Source organism: Nomascus leucogenys, chromosome 20, assembly GCF_006542625.1.
Source record: "Nomascus leucogenys isolate Asia chromosome 20, Asia_NLE_v1, whole genome shotgun sequence".
NCBI lineage: Eukaryota > Metazoa > Chordata > Mammalia > Primates > Hylobatidae > Nomascus > Nomascus leucogenys.
Genome location: NC_044400.1, coordinates 32,971,294 through 32,990,628, shown reverse-complemented (window position 1 = coordinate 32,990,628; position 19,335 = coordinate 32,971,294). Strand labels below are relative to the sequence as shown.

The window sequence follows — 19,335 nt, the reverse complement described above, 5'->3', positions numbered from 1 at the left end:
GACCTCAAGTGATCTGCCTGCCTGGGCCTCCCAAAGTACTGGGATTATAGATGTGAGCCACTGCATTCAGCCACCATGATCCAGTTTTAGATCATTTGTACTCATTTGCAGTCAATTCTTTGTTTCTCTATCTAGCTTCAGATGACCACTGAACTGCTTTCTGTCACTATAGATTAGCTTTTTATGGGAAATTTATATAAACAATCATAAAATATATATTATGTCTGGCTTCTTTCACTTCCCATAATGGTTCGTCTGTGCCTTAGCATTTGTCCGTAGTTTGTTCCTTTTATTGCTGTATAGTTTTTTGGGCAAATCTTTTTTGATAAAAACAAATTAAGGGATTAAGATTAACAGATTAGAGGTGGGCATGGTGGCTGACACCTGTAGTCTCCTAGCACTTTGGGAGGCCAAAGCAGGAGGATTGCTTGAGCCCAGGAGTTTAAGATTAGCCTGGGTAACATAGTGAGACATGTCTCTACAAAAAAAAATTTTTTTAATTAGCCAAGTGTGGTGGCATGCACCTGTGGTCTCAGCTGCTGAGGAGGCTGAGGTGGGAGGATCACTTGAATCTGGGAGGTTGAGGCTGCAGTGAACCATGATTGTGCAACTGTACTCCAGCATGGGTGACAGAGTGTGAGACTCTGTCTCAAAAAAAAAAATAACAGATTAGGGTAAATTAAGAAGTCTAATAGAGGTTACTATGAACAAAATGAAATCTGAGGCATTTTCACAGGTAGTGTTCAAAATGTTGTCAAAATGGCCCCAGCATCTGGTTCTTTCTGTGCGTGACAGCTCTTCAGCCCTGATGGGTCTCTGGAGATACCTAGAGATGTTTGCAGCTGGCCAGGGAGGGATCGGAGGTCTTTCTGATGGAAGCCCAGGGTGTGGGCCCTGCTGTGGGAAAGTACTCGGCATAGTGAGACAGCACAAGGTGGCCATGCGGCCAGAGGAGAGCACAGGAACAGTAGTCAAGGCTGAGGAAGGATAGCAGTATTGGGGCAGGTCTTGTAGGACCTTGTAGGCCATAGCAAGAACTTTGGCTTGTACTGTTAGTGCGAAGCCATCTGAGGGATTTGAGCAGAGCGTGACATGAGTTGACTTTACACTGTAAAAATACCGCCCTGGCTGCTGTGCTGGAAATAGGCTGGAGGAAGCAAGACAGAAGCAGTGAGGTGAGTTTGTGGAATCCCAAGAAGAAGTGTGAACCAGTAAGGATGAAGGTGTGATCTGACTCTGGATATGCTGCGAAGCTTTAACTGACAGGTCAGATGTCGAATCAGAGAGAAATCAAGAATGACACTCAGGTTTTTGGCTTGAACAAAGGGAGGATAGAGTGGGCATTAATTGAGATGGGGAACACTATCAAAGGAGCTGGTTTGGAAGGTGACTATCAGGAGTTGGGCTTTAGATGTGCGAATTTGAGTTTCCTGTTAGGCATTCAGGCCGTGGCAGAAAGGTTAAGAAATGGGCCAAAGAAATTAATAGGCACCAAAAAAGGATATACACATGTCAAAGAAGCACTTGAAAAACGGGTTCAACTTCATTAGTCATCAGGGAACTGCAGATTTAAACCCACCACAGGATGCTGTCATATGCCAGTTAGAGTGGCCAAAATAAAAAATACTGATGTGCTGGTGCCGATGAGGTCACAGCAACTGAACTGTCACATGTTCCTGGAGGGATGGATTGCAAAGTGTATGGTCACTGTGGAAAACAGTTTGTCCGTTTATTATAAAATTACCACATGACCCATCAGTCCCATTCCTGGGTATCCTAGATAAATGAAAATAGGTTTACACAAAATCCTGTACACAAATGTTTATGGCAGCTCTGTTCATAATATCCAAAATCCAAGTGCTTATCAGTGGGTGTCTGGATAAACAAGCTGTGGTACATCCATACACTGGAACACTACTCAGTAGTGAAAAAGAACAAATGTGCTGTATGTTGCAACCTGGATGAATCTCAAAAGCATGGTGCTGAGTGAAAGAAGTCAGCCTCAAAAGCTTCCATAGTGTGTGATTTCATTTGTACAACAATGACAGTATAGTGCTGGCCAGCAGATCAGTGGTTGCCAGAAGTGGGGGGTCAGAGATGGATGACTCTGAAGGAGAGCATAGGGGAATTTTGGGGGGTGCTTTCTTTATCTGTACCCTGATTGTGGTGCTGGTTACAAAAATGTAAATATGTTAAAACGCATAGAACTGCCCCCCTCACCCCCCTGCCCCAAGTCAGTTTTACTGTGAGAATTTAAAAACTCAAAAGAAAAAAGGTGGAAGGGTGGGTATTGGGTCTGCTAGGATTGAAAATTGATGGTACAGAGAATCACTACCCACAAAGGAGTTTGGAATTGTTCTGTAGCAGTTTGGTTGGAAGCTGTGTTCAGGGCTTGAGGCATTCTGTCTGACTGTATGTTTGGTACACATTCATGTTTTTGTTTAACCCAAGCCCCAGGTCCCAGGTTCCAGGGGGCAACAGCACAGGTTTGGGATTGGTTATCTGATGAACAAGTACAAAAAGGTGCACCTCACACTCACGTATGTCTGTGAGTTTGTCTCGTCTCTTGTCTAGTTCACTGGGTGAGTTAGTCTTTGTTTGAGTTGTGGAGTGAAACCAACAAGCTCTAAGGGATTTTTGAGTACAGGCCCCATAAGCCCAGTGGCCTGGCCATGCTCATTGTCCCAGAGAGCAAATGTTAAATAAGGGAATGCTAGGAAGTCACAATAAGTCTCCTGACTGTCGAAAGTCTGCTGTGTTGGGTTAGGTGGAGTGATCAATCTTTGAGATTTATCTCAAAGGATAAAGATTGCTGTGCTGTTTTACAGATTTTTCAAAAGGAGCTCTGTTATGCCTTTTTATTAATGAGATTCATATTATGGTACTTGTGTATATTAAGTGCTTCCTGTGTGCTAGGTACTGTGCCAGTTACATTATTTCTACAGGTATTTATTGAGAACCTACTAAGTTCAGGCACTATACTTGGCACTGGAGACAAAGTGGAAGGGACAGCCAAGTAACCACACAAATAAATGCCAAATGACAACCATGACATAATGTTGAGTGACACAAGCGACACACAAAAGTGCATACTGTGATTTCATTTGTGCAAAGTTCAGAAAGGAGGCATACCCCTCTCTGATGTCAGAGGAGTGGTTCCCTCAAGGAAGAGTGCTAGTTATTGACAGGAGGGGTCAGGGGAGAGACCTCTGGGTGCCTGATGCTCCATATCCTAATCTAGGTGGTTCCACAGCTGCATGTCTGTAAAAATGTATTGAGTAGTATGCTGTGAGCTATTCACCTGTGACAGCTGTCAGGACTGTAGGAGAGTGTAATAGAGGGGTGTGACGGGGTCATGGGTGTCCAGGCAGAGTCCTACCTGCCTTGTCCTTGTCTTGGGTCAATATGTCCCCCAGTGTTGCCTCCCTGGGGCCCACACTGGGTTGGTGTAGCCATTGCCTTGACTACCATTTCCCTCTAACATGGGGAGCTTGGTCTGAGGTTCTTGGCTACTGTATTTTGGAGCCAGCACAGTCTTTCCTTAGAGATAACCCTGAGCTGATTTTGTTTTCTGTGTAGTGTGTGTGTGTGTGTGTTTGCATGTGGTGTTGTATGCAAACCATGTAGATGTAAAAACTAAACATTTACTTGGAGTTAGGCAACCCTCTGTTATTTCACTGTGAACGTCTTTGTGTTTTGGTGCATTCAGGCCTCTTTTTCCTTAGATTTTTGTGTCTATTTATTTCTGAAATATCATTAGCCCTACTTTCAATTATATTGTAAGATAAGCATGACTCAAACATTTTAACCTTGCTTCAGAGTATTAGAATTTTTAAAAGGTGAGCCCGTGGAAATCCATAAATTAGGTTTTTTAAAAATGAATATCTCATACCCTTTATGTGTTTATTTTATTGGATAAACCAGAGAGAATTATAATGTTCAAAAGAAAGGAAGAAAAAGGAGGTTGCTGGTTGACCAAAGTGATTGAATTGGTAAAGTTTGGAGAGGGGAGTTTCCTAAGGCGGGCCGGAGTGCTTGGGCGAACAGTGCCTGGAGTTTCATCACTCCCGTGGGCTTGGCTTTCTTCTCGGTTTCTGGGAAAATGGTGGGAAACTGAGCAGAGCTGGCTTCTTTCATTTCTTCCTCCCCCTAGATTGTCAACTTTCTTCTCAGTAACCTGGGTACAAGTTTTAGGGGAAAATTCTTTGCGTAATTTAGAGCTTAGTGGTATTAATAGTAAGTATTGCAGGTTGTATTTCAAATTGCCATCTGCACTTCTACTGATAACTGTTGTGAGGGGAATGCTGGGGTTCATTAACTTGGAGATTCCTTAAGCTCATTTCACCCTCTTGTTCTCCTTTTCATTTTCTTTTGGACAGGTCTAAAAGTGATGGTGAAGCGTTTGCCTAGTCATTCTTGTCTAGAGCCAGCTTCTGTGGTCCTGAACCCGAGGGTTAGCTCAGGTGGTGTCATAAGCCAGTGTTAAGTTGCACAGCTATGAGCATTTGAAAAAGTGACAGTGTAGGCCGGGTGCAGTGGCTCATGCCTGTAATCCCAGCACTTTGGGAGGCGAAGGCAGGGGATTGCTTGAGGCCAGGAGTTCAAGACCAGCCTGGGTAACATACTGAGACCCCATCTCTACAAAAAATATTTAAAAATAAATAAATAAAAAATAAGAAAAGTGACAGTGTGAATGCTCCCATTGTTTCCTCAGCCAAGATGTTCCGAAGGGTGCTCACCATCGTGCAGGCCCACTGTAAGCTGGGTTTGACTGCGACTCTCGTCCGCGAAGATGACAAAATTGTGGACTTAAATTTTCTGATTGGGCCTAAGCTCTATGAAGCCAACTGGATGGAGCTGCAGAATAATGGCTACATCGCCAAAGTCCAGTGTGCTGAGGTAGCTGGGCCTGGGCTGGGGTCGTCTGGGAAAGAGCCTCCTCCTATGGGCAGGGGAGTGATCAGATCGATTCCTCATGGGCAGACACAGGTCAGGACTTAGGCTCACCTGCTACCACCTCATGCAGGATCCTCAGTCACCCCGTGGTTGGGTGGTACTAGACCCACTTGCCGCATGTCTTCTGCCTTGTCACGTATCTCACATACCCCTGAATTTGTGATGATTCTTTTTCCTAGCCACGGGGTTTACCAGTCATGGATTTCTGTGGGTGAGGATTAGCATTCAGGGCACAGAGATGAATGAAGGCCCTTGATACCACAGTGCTGCCTGGGAGCCTGGCAGCAAAGGGCTTTGCTCTGGTAGCCCCAAGCGCCTAACTGACATGCTCCCAGCCCTGCTGGGAAGTGTGTGAAGAGGTGGCAGTACTCAGTAGCAGTGCTGACTTGTGTGTGGAGGTGTGGCCTAAATGGAGGAATTGCTGGCACTACCGATTGAGAATCTGGTTTTGCTCACTTGGAGCTGGTGTGAAAATAACTCCCTGGATATGATTGCATTTAAAAATCTTTTAAGTGGTTGACATGTGAAAACGTCTGGTTCAACAGGAGATATTAGGTTGGGTTTAGTTTTGTGCATGCATTTATTTTCAGTTGTACTGATTTCTAATTCACATACCATTTTTTTTTTTTTTTTTTTTAACAGGGTCTCACTCTGTCACCCAGGCTGGAGTGCAGTGGTGTGATCTTGGCTCACTGCAACCTCCGTCTCCTGGGCAAGTGATTCTCCTGCCTTAGCCTCCTGCGTAGCTGGAATTACAGACATGCACCACCACACCCGGCTAATTTTTGTATTTTTAGTAGAGACTGGGTTTCACTGTGTTGGCCAGGCTGGTCTTGAACTCCTGGCCTCAAGTGATCTGCCTGCCTCAGCCTCCCAAAGTGCTGGCATTACAGGCATGAGCCACTGCGCCTGACTGGTTTTGTTTTAAAGCTAATTCTGCTAGAGAAAGGTCTTCAAAAGTTTTTAATTGTGTGATGTTTAAACTTGTAAAATGACCCCTGGTTCTTACTGTATCACAGGTCTGGTGCCCTATGTCTCCTGAATTTTACCGGGAATATGTGGCAATCAAAACCAAGAAACGAATCTTGCTGTACACCATGAACCCCAACAAATTTAGAGCTTGCCAGTTTCTGATCAAGTTTCATGAAAGGAGGAATGACAAGATTATTGTCTTTGCTGACAATGTGTTTGCCCTGAAGGAATATGCCATTCGACTGAACAAGTAAGAATTGAAAACTTGGAGCTTCCTCCAGGCCAGTTTCTCTTCCCCATTGAGAATGCAGAAGGTGGCTGTTGTTTTGTTTTTTTGTTTTTCTCTCAGGAACTTCTTGGGCTCCAAAGATCTTGTTCTGTGGCCCTGGTCTCAGAAACCAGGGAAGACCTGAAGTAGGTGGTTGGAGTCAGAGGTTAGAGCATAAAGAAAAGGGGGGCTAGACACCTTGAGCCCAAAGAACAGGGAGCAGAGACTTGGACTGAGCTGGGTGGGGCCCCATGGAAGATCTGGGCTCCAAAGGTAGGTGGGAGTTGGCATTTGGAGCTTTGGACTGTGTGAGCTCTGTGGGTGGAGAGGAGGCCAGACTGGATGGCCTAGGGGCTGGGAAGGCAAGACGGGCTGGGCCGGCATCCCAAGTACAGACTGGCATCTGGAAGGAGCTTCTTAGAAATGCCCACGCAGTATCCTCATCAACCCATGGCTCCACCCAAATATCTGTGCTTAAAACCTGGCTCTTGTAAAGCTCTGCCAAGTAAGGAGGAAGAGGTCTGCGCTTGCTCCTACAGTGACACAGGACTTCAGGTGCTGTAAGTGTTGCAGAAGGCCAGGCCCTCTATGGAGACAGGTCAAGCTATGTGCTGTGGGTACTATACATAGGTTTTATTTAATCCTCACTTCAGCCATATAAGATGTTCCCATTTTATAGAAGGGAAAACAAACTCATAGAAGATTAAGTTTCTCAAGTTTCTAAAATTATACGTTTATTTAATTTAGAAAGACTTTTTAATCCAAGTCAACATTTAGATTATTGTGAAAAACAGCAATTACCTGCTTCTATTTTCCCACCCACAATTCTATTCCTTGAAGACAGCTGCTTTTGACTCTTTTTTGTTGTTTACCTTCGTATTGCTTTCTTTCTTTCTTTCTTTCTTTTTTTTTTTTTTTTTTTTTTTTTTTTTTTGGAGTTAGGGTCTCACTGTGTCACCTAGTCTATAGTGCAGTGGTGTAATCACGGCTCACGGCAGCCTTGACCCCCTGGTCTCGATGAGTCCTTCCACCTCAGCCTCCCGAGTAGCTGGGTCTATAGGCACGCGCCACCACACCGAGCTAATTTTTGTGTTTTTTGTAGAGATGGGGTTTTGCTCTGTTGCCCAGGCTGGTCTCAAACTCCTGAGCTCAAGCAGTCCTCCTGCCTTGGCCTCCCAAAGTGCTGGGATTAGAGTCATGAGGCACCACACCTGGCCAACCTTCATCTTTCTAAGCAGTAGCTTATGTAATTTCTTGATGATCAGTTATAGAAATTGCGTATTAACTTCCTACTGTAGGAGTTGAGGGTTTAGCTTTCTTACATATACCACTCTCCCCACTCCTGTTTTCTCTCCTGCCATTCTCCCAATATGGGAATAGCACAAGTTGGGGGTTACTTTAATATTCTGTGTTACATTATTTTGACTACGTAAGTATGTTTAGAGAGGGCCATATAGTGTCATTGTTCAGGCAGAGCTGTAGAGTACTATTACATTTTCTTTTTTTTTTTTTTTTGAGACCGAGTCTTGCTCTGTTGCCAGGCTGGAGTGCAGTGGTCCTATCTCGGCTCACTGCAACCCCCGCCTCCTGGGTTCAAGTGATTCTCCTGCCTCAGCCTCCTGAGTAGCTGGGACTACAGGCACCCGCCACCACAGCCTGGATAATTTTTGTATTTTTAGTAGAGATGGGGTTTCACCATATTGGCCAGGACGGTCTCGATCTCTTGACGTTGTGATCTGCCTACCTCAGCCTTCCAAAGTGCTGGGATTACAGGTGTGAGCCACTGTGCCCAGCCCTACATTTTCTTTTTTGTAAATATTTTTTTGCCTTGGAGTTAACAATTGCCTTGTCATTGTTTTTGCTTGGTTTTCTGTACATTGAATAATTATTCCCCTCCAAAGTCTTCACATAACCATAAACTCAGTAGGGTCAGGTAATTTCTCAGTTCTGTTTTTCCGTTTCCCCAGTGGGATCCCCACCAGCACTCCATCCCCCTACTCTGTTCTGGCCTGCTTGCTGTCTGGGACTAGAGACACCACCAGCTGTTACCATGGGGTTTCCCTTGGACACCACCCCATGACTTCCCTGGGCCTCTTTGTTGTGTTTCCCACCCTGAAGTCTCCACCCTCTTGGTTACTCATTTTGATGAAGCACATGTTCCAGTAGGTTCCTGAGAGAAGGGATGTAGGAGGGGAAGCTTTGGAGACTTCACGTGTTTACAGATGTCTTTACTTGACTTTACACTTGATCAGTAGTTTGGCCAGGTCCTAGAACTAACATTGGAGCTTCCAGTGCAGCAGTTCGGCAGTTTGATGCCCTTTGCTTCCTCTCAGTGTGTTGTCTGCTGTGGTGGCTGTGTGTTTTCCTTCCCTTGAAAACTGGTAGGATCTTCTCTCTTTTTGGAAATTTCAAAGTGATATTCTTAATGTTTTTTCTTTCATTGTGATGGGCACTCAGTGTATCCTTTCCATCTGGAAACTCGTGTCCTTCAGTTCTGAGAATTTCTATTTTTTTGTTGTTAATCACCTTCTCTATGTATTCCCTTCTTGGAATCTTGACTCGTCAGATGTTAGATCCTCTGAACAGCTTCTCCAGTTTGCTTATGTTTTTTCTACTTTTTTATCTCTTTGTCTTCTAACCCTTCTATTGAGACTTGTTAATTTCTGAGAGTTCTTTCCTGGTAACTGTTCTTGTTTTGTTTGTGAATAGAGTGTCTTCTCGGAGGCTATGAAAGCTTTTGAAGCTTCCTTCTGTTTCCTGCCATGTCTCTTTTCTTCACTTTTTTGTCTTGATTGTTTTTACCTGTCTTTTGAGTCTTTCTGAGTTTTGGTAATCCTTGACTGTATTTTCTTGTTTAAAGTCAGTCACTGAAAAGCTGGCAGGCCTTTCTGTATGGCTTAGTGGGTTTGCCAGCTTGTGGACCTCACCGGAGTGGCTGGGCAGGGCCTGGCTATTTCTTCAGGAGATTACCAAATGCCAGTATCTCTAGGACTTTTCTCTTGGGCTGGATGGTTTCTTCAGTGAGGAATTTTCCAGTCCCCTGGGCACCACCGTGTATTAGGGGAAGAGGAGGGCTTGTGGAATCTTTGCATTCAGTCTCACCTTTGCCCTCAGCTCTGCCGGGCATCCCTGGAGAAAAAGCCTCCAGTGCCCCACCATTGGAGGTGGCCTGCCTGCTGCTGGCCGGACCCAACTGCTCCTCACACTCACACGCTGCCAATCCTCCTGTGCACCTGCCCACCTTCTCAGGCAACTGGTGACTAGTTCCTGAGCCCTCCTGCGTGCTGCGGAGGACACAGAGGCGGCGGGTTTTGTATCGGTCTTCCCTCCTGCCAGCTCCAGCTTCTGCTTTCTCTAGTCTGTTAGCTCAGGTACTGTGCCTGCATCTGTCTGCTTTTCAGCTTCTGAAATGTTACCCACTTCTCTCATCTGCTGTTATTTCTTCTCCTGTTTTCTTTGTGGGTTTGTGTACTGTCACATTAGTGCCAATTTGAGCAGGGCAATGAGACAGTTCCTATATTTACTGTGCCTTATTTAAGAACTATCTTCCCTCCCCATTCTTCCTCCCACAGCAGTGCTCCTCCAGTCTTCTGGAGCCTGACTCCAGGGGCCTCGCCCACCTACATTTGCAGCACTCCTGAGGCTTGTGCCTTAGCTGCAGCCTCCCGAGCATCTGCTTGGGCAGGGATGTTAATTTGCCTGGCACTGTCAACTCCGAGCCAGTCTGGCACAGTGAAGGGCAGCAGATTGTGGCTGTCTCCTGTGTACTAGAATAATCATTACAATGTGTACTTCTTACCTTTTTTTTGTGCCTCTCGCCTTTAAATGTATGAAGTAGTTTTTTTCTTCTTGGTTTTCTCGCTTCTAAAATGATCCTGTGGGCGAGGCGCAGTGGCTCATGCCTATAATCCCAGCACTTTGGGGGGCCAAGGTGGAAAGATCACTTGAGCCCAGGAGTTCAAGACCAGCTTGGGCAATATAGTGAGACCCCATCCTTTAAAAAAAAAAAGTGATCCTGTGGCTCTTAGGCATTGCTCCATTCTTCGCTTGTGTGTGGTGGGGATTCTCCAAGCTTTTGGCTTCACCCAGCCTTCATAAGAAAGGCGTTGGTATCACCAAAGCACTTTGCAAGAGAGGCTTAGGGTTATATGGCAGTGTGGGGCTGTGGGCAGAGCATCGTTTTTGGGATCAGACAGACTGGATGTGGGAAAGTTATTTACCTCTGAACTCCTTTTGTACTTCGGTCACATGGAGCTACTGCCACCCAATGTGTCGTGGGTCCTGGTGTCCCTTGATGGTGGGGGGTGGATTCTTGTGCCTGGCAGCTTGTAAGTATTTAGTAAATGTGATGTTCTCCACTTGGAGGGTGCTTTTCCTTCTATTTCATCTGTGTGGGGGAACCTTTAGAAACCGAGGGCTCCCCACTGTGCAAATAGTTTTTCCTGTTGATGGGGGAGGAGAAAACCACCTAAGAACCTGGGTATCAAGAGTCAGGCTGTTCTGATGAGTGGGGCTTCTAACCTTTTTCCCTGCATGACATGCGTAGAAAATGATAAAATTCTGTGGTGCCCAGGACATTCTGGATCACGGCAAGGCAGCTTGTGACTGGGCTAACCAGAGGCCATCAGCCTGGGTGTGCAGCTGCCCAGGCCCTGTCCAGCTTCCCCACAGGCGAGGGGTTTGCTCTTTGAGGCACATCCATTAATGGGCACTGCTCTGGGTGCTAATGGGCCTGGGCAGTGGAGCAGCCACTCCCAGGTTCCATCTGCTCAGGCTCCTGACCCTTGGTTTCCCACATGTAAATTGGGGAACATGAAACCTGTGTTTTACAGTGCTGAGGAGTCTTGGCAGGGCTGGCTGGATTTTTTCTTTTCTTTCTTTTCTTTTCTTTTTTTTTTTTTTTTTTGAGGCGGAGTCTCACTCTATTGCCCAGGCTGGAGTGAAGTGGTGTGATCTTGGCACTGCAACCTCCGCCTCCACCACAACCTCTGCCTCCCGGGTTCAAGTGATTCTCCTGCCTCAGCCTCCCAAGTAGCTGGGATTACAGGTGCCTGCCACCACGCCCGGCTTATTTTTTTTATTTTTAGTAGAGATGGGGTCTCACCATGTTGGCCAGGCTGTTCTCAAACTTCTGACCTCAGGTGATCCACCCACCTCGGCCTCCCAAAGTGCTGGGATTACAGGTGTGAGCCACCGTGCCTGGCTGGATTTTTTTTTGTTTTTTTTTTAATGTAGTACTCAGCTTGGTGCCTGGTGTTGGTAGGTCCTGCGTACCTGTAGTTTGTCCTCATTGTCTTTGTTGTTGTCATCATCATCATCACTGTTGTTATAATTCTTGGGAAGCTACAGAAACTGTCCACCGTCACATTCCAAGACAGAGGGAAAGAGTGTGACATTCCCAATGCTATGTGATGATAACCATTGAGTTCATTGATAGAGGTTGTGCCCTTTGGCAGGGAGCTGGAAATTTTTTTTTTTTTTTTTTTTTTTTTTTTTAGATGGAGTTTCACTTTTGTTTCCCAGGTTGGAGTGCAATGGCATGATCTTGGCTCACCACAACCTCTGCCTCCCGGGTTCAAGTGATTCTCCTGCCTCAGCCTCCTGAGTAGCTGGGATTACAGGCATGCGCCACCACACTCGGCTAATTTTGTATTTTTAGTAGAGATGGGGTTTCTCCATGTTGGTCAGGCTGGTCACGAATTCCCAACCTCAGGTGATCCGCCAGCCTCGGCCTCCCGAAGTGCTGGGATTACAGGTGTGAACCACCACGCCTGGCAGGGAGCTAGAAATTAAAGAGAAGTTTTAAAAACTTAGTGTTATGGGAAATCAGCACAAAAATGGCTGAAGGGCACTTTTCTCCTTTCTGCTCATATCTTGGAGCATGCCTGTGTCTTGGCAAACAGTTGCTTCCAGCCTTTTTTTGGAAATAGCAGTGCTTTCTTTGTCACTCTCTTTGGGCTTCATGAAATCTGGAGATGCTCCTTGTATATAGACTCTGTGCTGAGAGTGAGAGATGTTGAAGCAGGAAAAAGCATAGTCCAAAAAGAAAACAAAAAACGGAAAGGAGGGAATCCTGAAGAGAATGGTGGGCCTAAAGCTAGAATCGGGGGAAGGCTGGGGGGTGCATCTGTAGCCAGTCATTTTTTTGGGTCTAACGATATTCCTGCATGACAGAGGGCTTTCTACTTGAGAATAGCTAGCCTGAGCTCCTTTTCCCCTCTGATGTGTTTTCAAGATAACTGAGACATTATTCTGTGGTCTAACACAGCTTCATTCTTCTCTAGACCCTATATCTACGGACCTACGTCTCAGGGGGAAAGGATGCAAATTCTCCAGAATTTCAAGCACAACCCCAAAATTAACACCATCTTCATATCCAAGGTTTGTGTGGCATATGGGGTGGAGGTGAGGCCCTTAGCACTCTGGGGACCTGGGAGGTACACTATGATTCCTGGACAGTGAATTCAAGTCTGCTGAAGGAACTTCTCATGCATGTTTTCATTTCCGACGTGTCCAGGGATGGGGACACTGCCTGGGGTTAGTGGAAGGAGCAGACTGAGGATTTGCATGCATCATGGATAATCTATAAAGGCTCTTTGAGGTTTTTCCAATTCTTTTTGGGATGTAGGAGTTTTCAGTTGTATTTCCTTATTTATAAAAGGAAAAAAAGTTCATTTCCTACTCTGGCAAAAGTAGGCATTTAGATGAAGTTCTCTTTACAAGTTGGAGATCCTGTGTGTCGCGGCAGCCTTTGTCCTGGTTCCTGGTGTCCCTTGATGATGGATAGTGGATGTCAGCACAGATTTGCGCAGGCCCATCTGTGGGCCTAAACCACCCCAGGGATGGTTTACTCTGCAATCAGAAGCTGTAGCCCCACAGTTTAGAATAGTCATTCAGATTAAGACAGACCCAAAGCCCAAAAGAAATGAGATTTTACAACCGGGCGCGGTGGCTCACGCCTGTAATCCCAGCACTTTGGGAGGCTGAGGCGGGTGGATCACCGGAGGTCAGGAGTTCGAGACCAGCCTGGCCAACATGGTGAGACCCCATCTCTACTAAAAATACAAAAATTAGCTGGGTGTGGTGGCAGACGCCTGTAATCCCAGCTACTCAGGGAGGCTGAGGCAGCAGGGTTCAATCACTTGAACCCGGGAGGCGGAGGTTGCAGTGGAGCTGAGATTGTGCCGTTGCACTCCAGCCTAGGCAACAAGAGCGAGACTCCGTCTCAAAAAAAAAAAAAAAAAAAAAGAAATGAGATTTTATGTGATTGTGGCTGGGCACATAAGCACCAAACCTTCATGTCTATGGCTGGGAACCTCAATGTTTGGAGCCCCAGAGCTGAGGAATCCACCTACAGTCAGAATCCCATATGGGGCAGTTGTTCCTCCCAGTTCACATCCCACGTGTGCTGCTGGTGTCAGTGGCCAACAGGTAAGAGTATGGATGGTTTTGTGGAGACATATTTCTGTAGCCAAAAAAATGAATGACTCAAAGTCAGTCTCTGTTCAACGGCCCTCTCATCTCTGGGCTCCTGGCACCCAGCACTGTGAATGTCACTGATGCCTGGTATTAATTCTTCAGGATGACTCTTAGGAGAACTCACGCAAGGTCCTGGAGACCCAGAGATGCCTTTCTGAGATTTATTGCTTCACCTCTCTCTGCCTGCATCAGATAGACCCTGGTACAAAGAGGAAAAAAGAGTGATTGTGTTTCAAAATTATCTACAGAACTTATTTAAGTTCTGGATCAGTTGAGTTTTTTTTTTCCTCGTATATAAAAACCTTCCAACTTGTTTCTGTAGGTAGGTGACACTTCGTTTGATCTGCCAGAAGCAAATGTCCTCATTCAGATCTCATCCCACGGTGGCTCCAGGCGTCAGGAAGCCCAAAGGCTAGGGCGGGTGCTTCGAGCTAAAAAAGGTAAAGTGGCCTTTCATCTTCTGTTGCAGGAGGTCACTCCTCTTAAACCACTTCAGTTAGGAAGACGATAGGGGTGAGAGCTGCCATGTGCCCTGGGGCTAAATAGACTCTGGAGAGGGGGGATCCCAAAGCAAAGACCTAGATCTTTATGGCCCATCATTATTTCTCATACCTTGGGGGTGAATATGCAGGTGTTTTCCATGACAGCGGCACGGAATCCACACAGATGTGCTGTGTACACTGTGCAGCTGTGTTGGTAGATGGTAAGAGGGAGCCAGGGCAAGGCAGTGCTTATGGGGTAGATGTGGAAGGGAGAAAACAGAGCTGGGCCACCAGTGTAAGTGGAGGAGCTGGAAGCTGCTTCTGGAACTTGATCAGAAGGCAGGGAAAGGTTTGGTAGGAGCAGCTTGGGCAGACACACAATGGACACATCATTCATAACCTGTGCAGAGTGCTGCCCTGGTGGCAGCTTGCAGCAGGGGCAGGGCAAGCTCAGTGAGTGAGGAGGTGAGAATCCGCATTGCAAAGGCTTTTTCTGAGGAGGCGTGGCACCCCTGTGCTTGCTTACTGCAGTAAAAGGGCCCAGACCGCCATTGTGGGCATGGCAGGGACTGACACTCTTGCTAAGAGATGGCCGTGTCTGTCTTACTGGGACCAGGGCACATCCTGAGACAAGGACCCAGGCCCTATCCTCAAGTAATCTGCTTATTCAAGGAGGTATCTGGACTGCTAGAATGTTTGAAAATGACAAGATTAGTGGGCATATGTTGGAACTGTACTGCATTCAAATGTGTTTAAGAAGCATCTAGTAGCTTGTATTTAAAATGGAGATGAGGCAAATAGCATGGACTAGAAATAGCATGGACTCGGGCACCAAACCAGCTGTGTCACCTTTGGCAAATTATTTTCTCCTCTGAGACTTGGTTTTCCCATCCAAAGTGGCGGTGACAATCCTATCTTGCCAAGACTGCTGTGAGGATTCAGCTTATAAATCATAAAATGTAGTCAGCTGGCTGGGCACAGTGGCTCACACCTATAATCCCAGCACTTTGGGAGGCCAAGGCAGGAGGATAGCTTGAGCCCAGGAGTTTGAGACCATCTTGGGCAATATAGTGAGAACCCATCTCTACAAAAAATAAAACTAGTTGGGTGTGGTGGTGTATGCCTGTGGTTCCAGCTACTTGGTAGGCTGAGACAATAGCTTTTATAAACTGACAGGACTATGATCTGCTAGCAAATGTGGACATAATTCATTACTTATTCCTTACTCTAATTTGAAAACTCCTTTATTGATTGATTGATTGAGACAGAGTCTCATTCTCTCACCCAGGCTGGAGTGCAGTGGCACAATCTCGGCTCACTGCAACCTCCATCTCCTGGGTTCAAGTGCGATTCACCTGCCTCAGCCTCCCGAGTACCTGGGACTACAAGCATGCACCACCATGTCCAGCTAATTTTTTTTGTATTTTTAGTAAAGACGGGGTTTCACCATTTTGGCCAGGCTCATCTCTAGTGATCCACCCACCTGGGCCTCCCAAAGTGTGGGGATTACAGGTGTGAGCCACCATGCCCAGCCTTAAAAACTCCCTTAAATGTGAATAGAAGGCCAGGCGCGGTGGCTCACGCCTGTAATCCCAACACTTTGGGAGGCCGAGGTGGGCGGATCACGAGGTCAGGAGATTGAGACCATCCTGGCTAACACAGTAAACCCCGTCTCTACTAAAAATACAAAAAATTAGCCAGGCGTGGTGGCGGGCACCTGTAGTCCCAGCTACTCGGGAGGCTGAGGCAGGAGAATGGCGTGAACCCAGGAGGCGGAGCTTACAGTGAGCCGAGATTGCGCCACTGCACTCCAGCCTGGGCAACAGAGTGAGACTCTGTCTCAAAAAAAAAAAAAAAATGTGAATAGAATTGTTTTCTTACTCAACACACTGTTTAACATAAGACACATGGCTTCTGTCTTTGCATCTCTGAGTTCTTGTAAGACTTGAGAAACAATTACATTCGAGGGCAGTATGCTTAACCTACTGACATTTGAACTACAAAGCAAAGATGTTTAGATTTTCCTGAAGGATCAAGTCTTTCAGGCCACAGAATTTTCTGTCCTAGTTTCTTAATACAGTAGTCTCCCCATATTTGCAATTTTCCTTCCTACATTCAATTACCCATGGTCAACTGTAGTCTAAAAATATTAAATGGAAAATTCTAGAAATAAACAATTCATAAGTTTTAAATTACACACTATTCTGAGTAGCATCCAGGATGTGAATTCTTGCTTTGGGCAGCATATTCATGCTTAAATTCTCCCCACCCATTAGTCACTTAGTAGCCATCTCAGTTGTCATGGACTGTCACTGTATCTCAGTGCTTGTTTTCAAGTAACCCTTATCTTACTAATGGCCCCAAAGCACAAGTGTAATGATGCTAGCAATTCAGATATGCCAAAGAGAAGCTGTAAAGTGCTTTCTTAAAGTGAAAAGGTAAAAGTTATTAATTTAAGAAAGGGAATAAAAATCATATGCTAAGGTTGCTAAGATCGATGGTGAGAGTGACCCTTCTTACTGTACAAGATGATCATCCCCAGAGCACATAGCCGTCAGACTTTCCGAGGTCAATACAAAAGAAAGAATCTTAAAGACAGCTAGAGAAAAGGGTCATATAACTCATCATGCTAACAGCAGACTTCTTAGCAGAAACTTTACAAGTCAGAAGAGATTGGGGGACTGTTTTTAGCATTCTTAAAGAAAGGAAAAGAAATCCTGGCCAGGCACGGTGGCTCACACCTGTAATCCCAGCACTTTGGGAGGCCAAGGTAGGCAGATTGCTTGAACTGAGGAGTTTGAGACCAGTCTGGGCAACATGACGAAACCCTGTTCCTACAAAAAATACAACAATTAGCCGGATGTGGTGGTGTGTGCCTGTAGTCCCAGCCACTCCGGAGGCTGAGGCAAGAGAATTGCTTGCCTGGGAGGCAGAGGTTGCAGTGATCTGACATCTCACCACGGCATTCTACCTTGGGCAACAGAACAAGACCCTGTTTAAAACAAAAACAAACAAACAAAAAAACAGGCCAGGTGCAGTGGCTTACACCTGTAATCCTAGCACTTTGGGAGGCCGAGGTGAGTGGATCACCTGAGGTCAGGAGTTCGAGACCAGCCTGGCCGACATGGTGAAACCCCATCTCCACTAAAAATACAAAAATTAGCCGGGCGTGGTGGTGGGTGCCTATAATCTCAGCTACTCAGGAGGCTGAGGCAGGAGTATTGCTGGAACCCAGGAGGCAGAGGTTTCAGTGAGCCGAGATTGCACCATTGCACTCCAGCCTGGGCAACAACAGGAAGACTCTGTCTCAAAACAAAAAAACAAAAACCAAAAAACCATAGTGAGACCCAGTCTCTTTAAGAAGAAAATAAAAAAAATCCTAACCAAGAATTTCATATCCTGCCAAACTAAGCTTCATAAGCAAAGAAGAAATAAAATCTTTCCCAGACAAGCAACTGCTAAAAGAATTTGTTGTCACCAGACTGGCCCTACAAGAGAGGCTTGAGAGTTCTAAACATGGAAATGAAAGAATGGTGACACCTGCTACCACAAAAGTACACGTAAGCACATAGCCCACAGACCCTGTAAAGCAACTACACAATCCAAACTACAGAGCAACCAGCTAATGACACCATGATAGGAATAAAGCCTCATGTATCAATATTAACCTTGAATGTAAACAACCTAAACACCCCACCTAGAAGACTTGGAGTGGCAAATTGGATTAAAAACAAGACCCAGCCTTCTGCTGTCTTCAAGAGACCTCTCTCACATGTAACAGGACCCATAGGTTCAAAGTAAAGGGATAGGGAAAAATCTATCACACAAATAAAAAGAGTGGGGCAGGGGGTCACTATTCTTGCATCAGATAAAACAGACTTTAAACCAGCCACAGTAAAAAAAGGACAAAAAGGTCATTACACAGTGATAAATGGTTCAATTCAACAAGAAGACTTAACTATCCTAAATATATATGCACCCAACATTGGAGCACCCAGATTCATAAAACAAGTACTTCTAGAGCTAGGAAAAGGCTTAGACAGCCACACAATAATAGTAGGAGATTTTGACACCCCACTGACAGCATTAGACAGATTATAGAGGCAGAAAACTAACAAATTCTGTACTTAAAATTCAACACTTGACCAATTGGACCTAATAGGCATCTACATAATTCTCTACCCAACAACCACAGAATATATATTCTCATCTGCCCCCAGAATATACTCTTAAGATTGATCACGTGGGCCTGGTGCAGTGGCTCACGCGTGTAATCCCAGCACTTTGGGAGGCTGAGGCTGGCGGATTGCCTGAGCTCAGGAGTTTGCAACCAGCCACGGTGAAACCCCGTCTCTACTAAAATACAAAAATTAGCTGAGTGTGGTGGCGTGCGCCTGTAGTCCCAGCTACTCGGGAGCCTGAGGCAGGAGAACTGGCTTGAAGCTGGGAGGCGGAGGTTGCAGTGAGCCAAGATCATGCCACTGCACTCCAGCCTGGGCAACAGAGCAGGACTCCATCACAAAAAAAAAAAAAAAAAAAATCATGTGTTTGGCCATAAAGCAATGTAAGACTTTATGCTCGACTTTATTAAAGTCTCAATAAATTCAACAGGGTGCAGTGGCTCACGCCTGTAATCCCAGCACTTTGGGAGTCCAAGGCGGGCACATCACGAGGTCAGGAGATTGAGACCATCCTGGCTAACACGGTGAAACCACGTCTCCACTAAAAATACAAAAAATTAGCCAGGCGTGTGGTGGCAGGTGCCTGTAGTCTCAGCTACTCGGGAGGCTGAAGCAGGAGAATGGCGTGAACCTGGGAGGTGGAGCTTGCAGTGAGCCGAGATTGCGCCACTGCACTCCAGCCTAGGCAACAGGGCAAGACTCTGTCTCAAAAAAAAAAAAAAAAGACTCAATAAATTCAAAAAAGTCGAAATCATACCAAGCATGTTCTTGGATCACAGTGGAATAAAAGTAGAAATCAGTACCAGGAAGAACTCTCAAAACCATGCAGTTGGCCAGGCACAGTGGCTCATGCCTGTAATCCCAGCACTTTGGGAGGCCAAAGTGGGAGGATCATTTGAACTCAGGAGTTCAAGACCATTCTGGGCAACATAGTGAGACCCCATCTCTAAATAAAAGCAAAAAGCAGAAAAAAAAACCCACACAATTACATAGAAAC

General features: G+C 45.8%; 1 protein-coding gene across 2 annotated transcripts in view; it reads left to right on the top strand.

Moving 5' to 3' along the window:
• ERCC3 (ERCC excision repair 3, TFIIH core complex helicase subunit) overlaps positions 1–19,335 on the top strand; it is a 37,208-nt gene that overhangs the window by 9,145 nt on the left and 8,728 nt on the right. For both annotated transcript variants that reach the window (XM_030800958.1, XM_030800959.1), the window contains exons 9-12: positions 4,715–4,899; positions 5,976–6,178; positions 12,481–12,577; positions 13,998–14,115. In XM_030800958.1, coding sequence (XP_030656818.1) covers positions 4,715–4,899; positions 5,976–6,178; positions 12,481–12,577; positions 13,998–14,115 — 603 coding nt within the window. The remainder of the gene's footprint in view (positions 1–4,714; positions 4,900–5,975; positions 6,179–12,480; positions 12,578–13,997; positions 14,116–19,335) is intronic.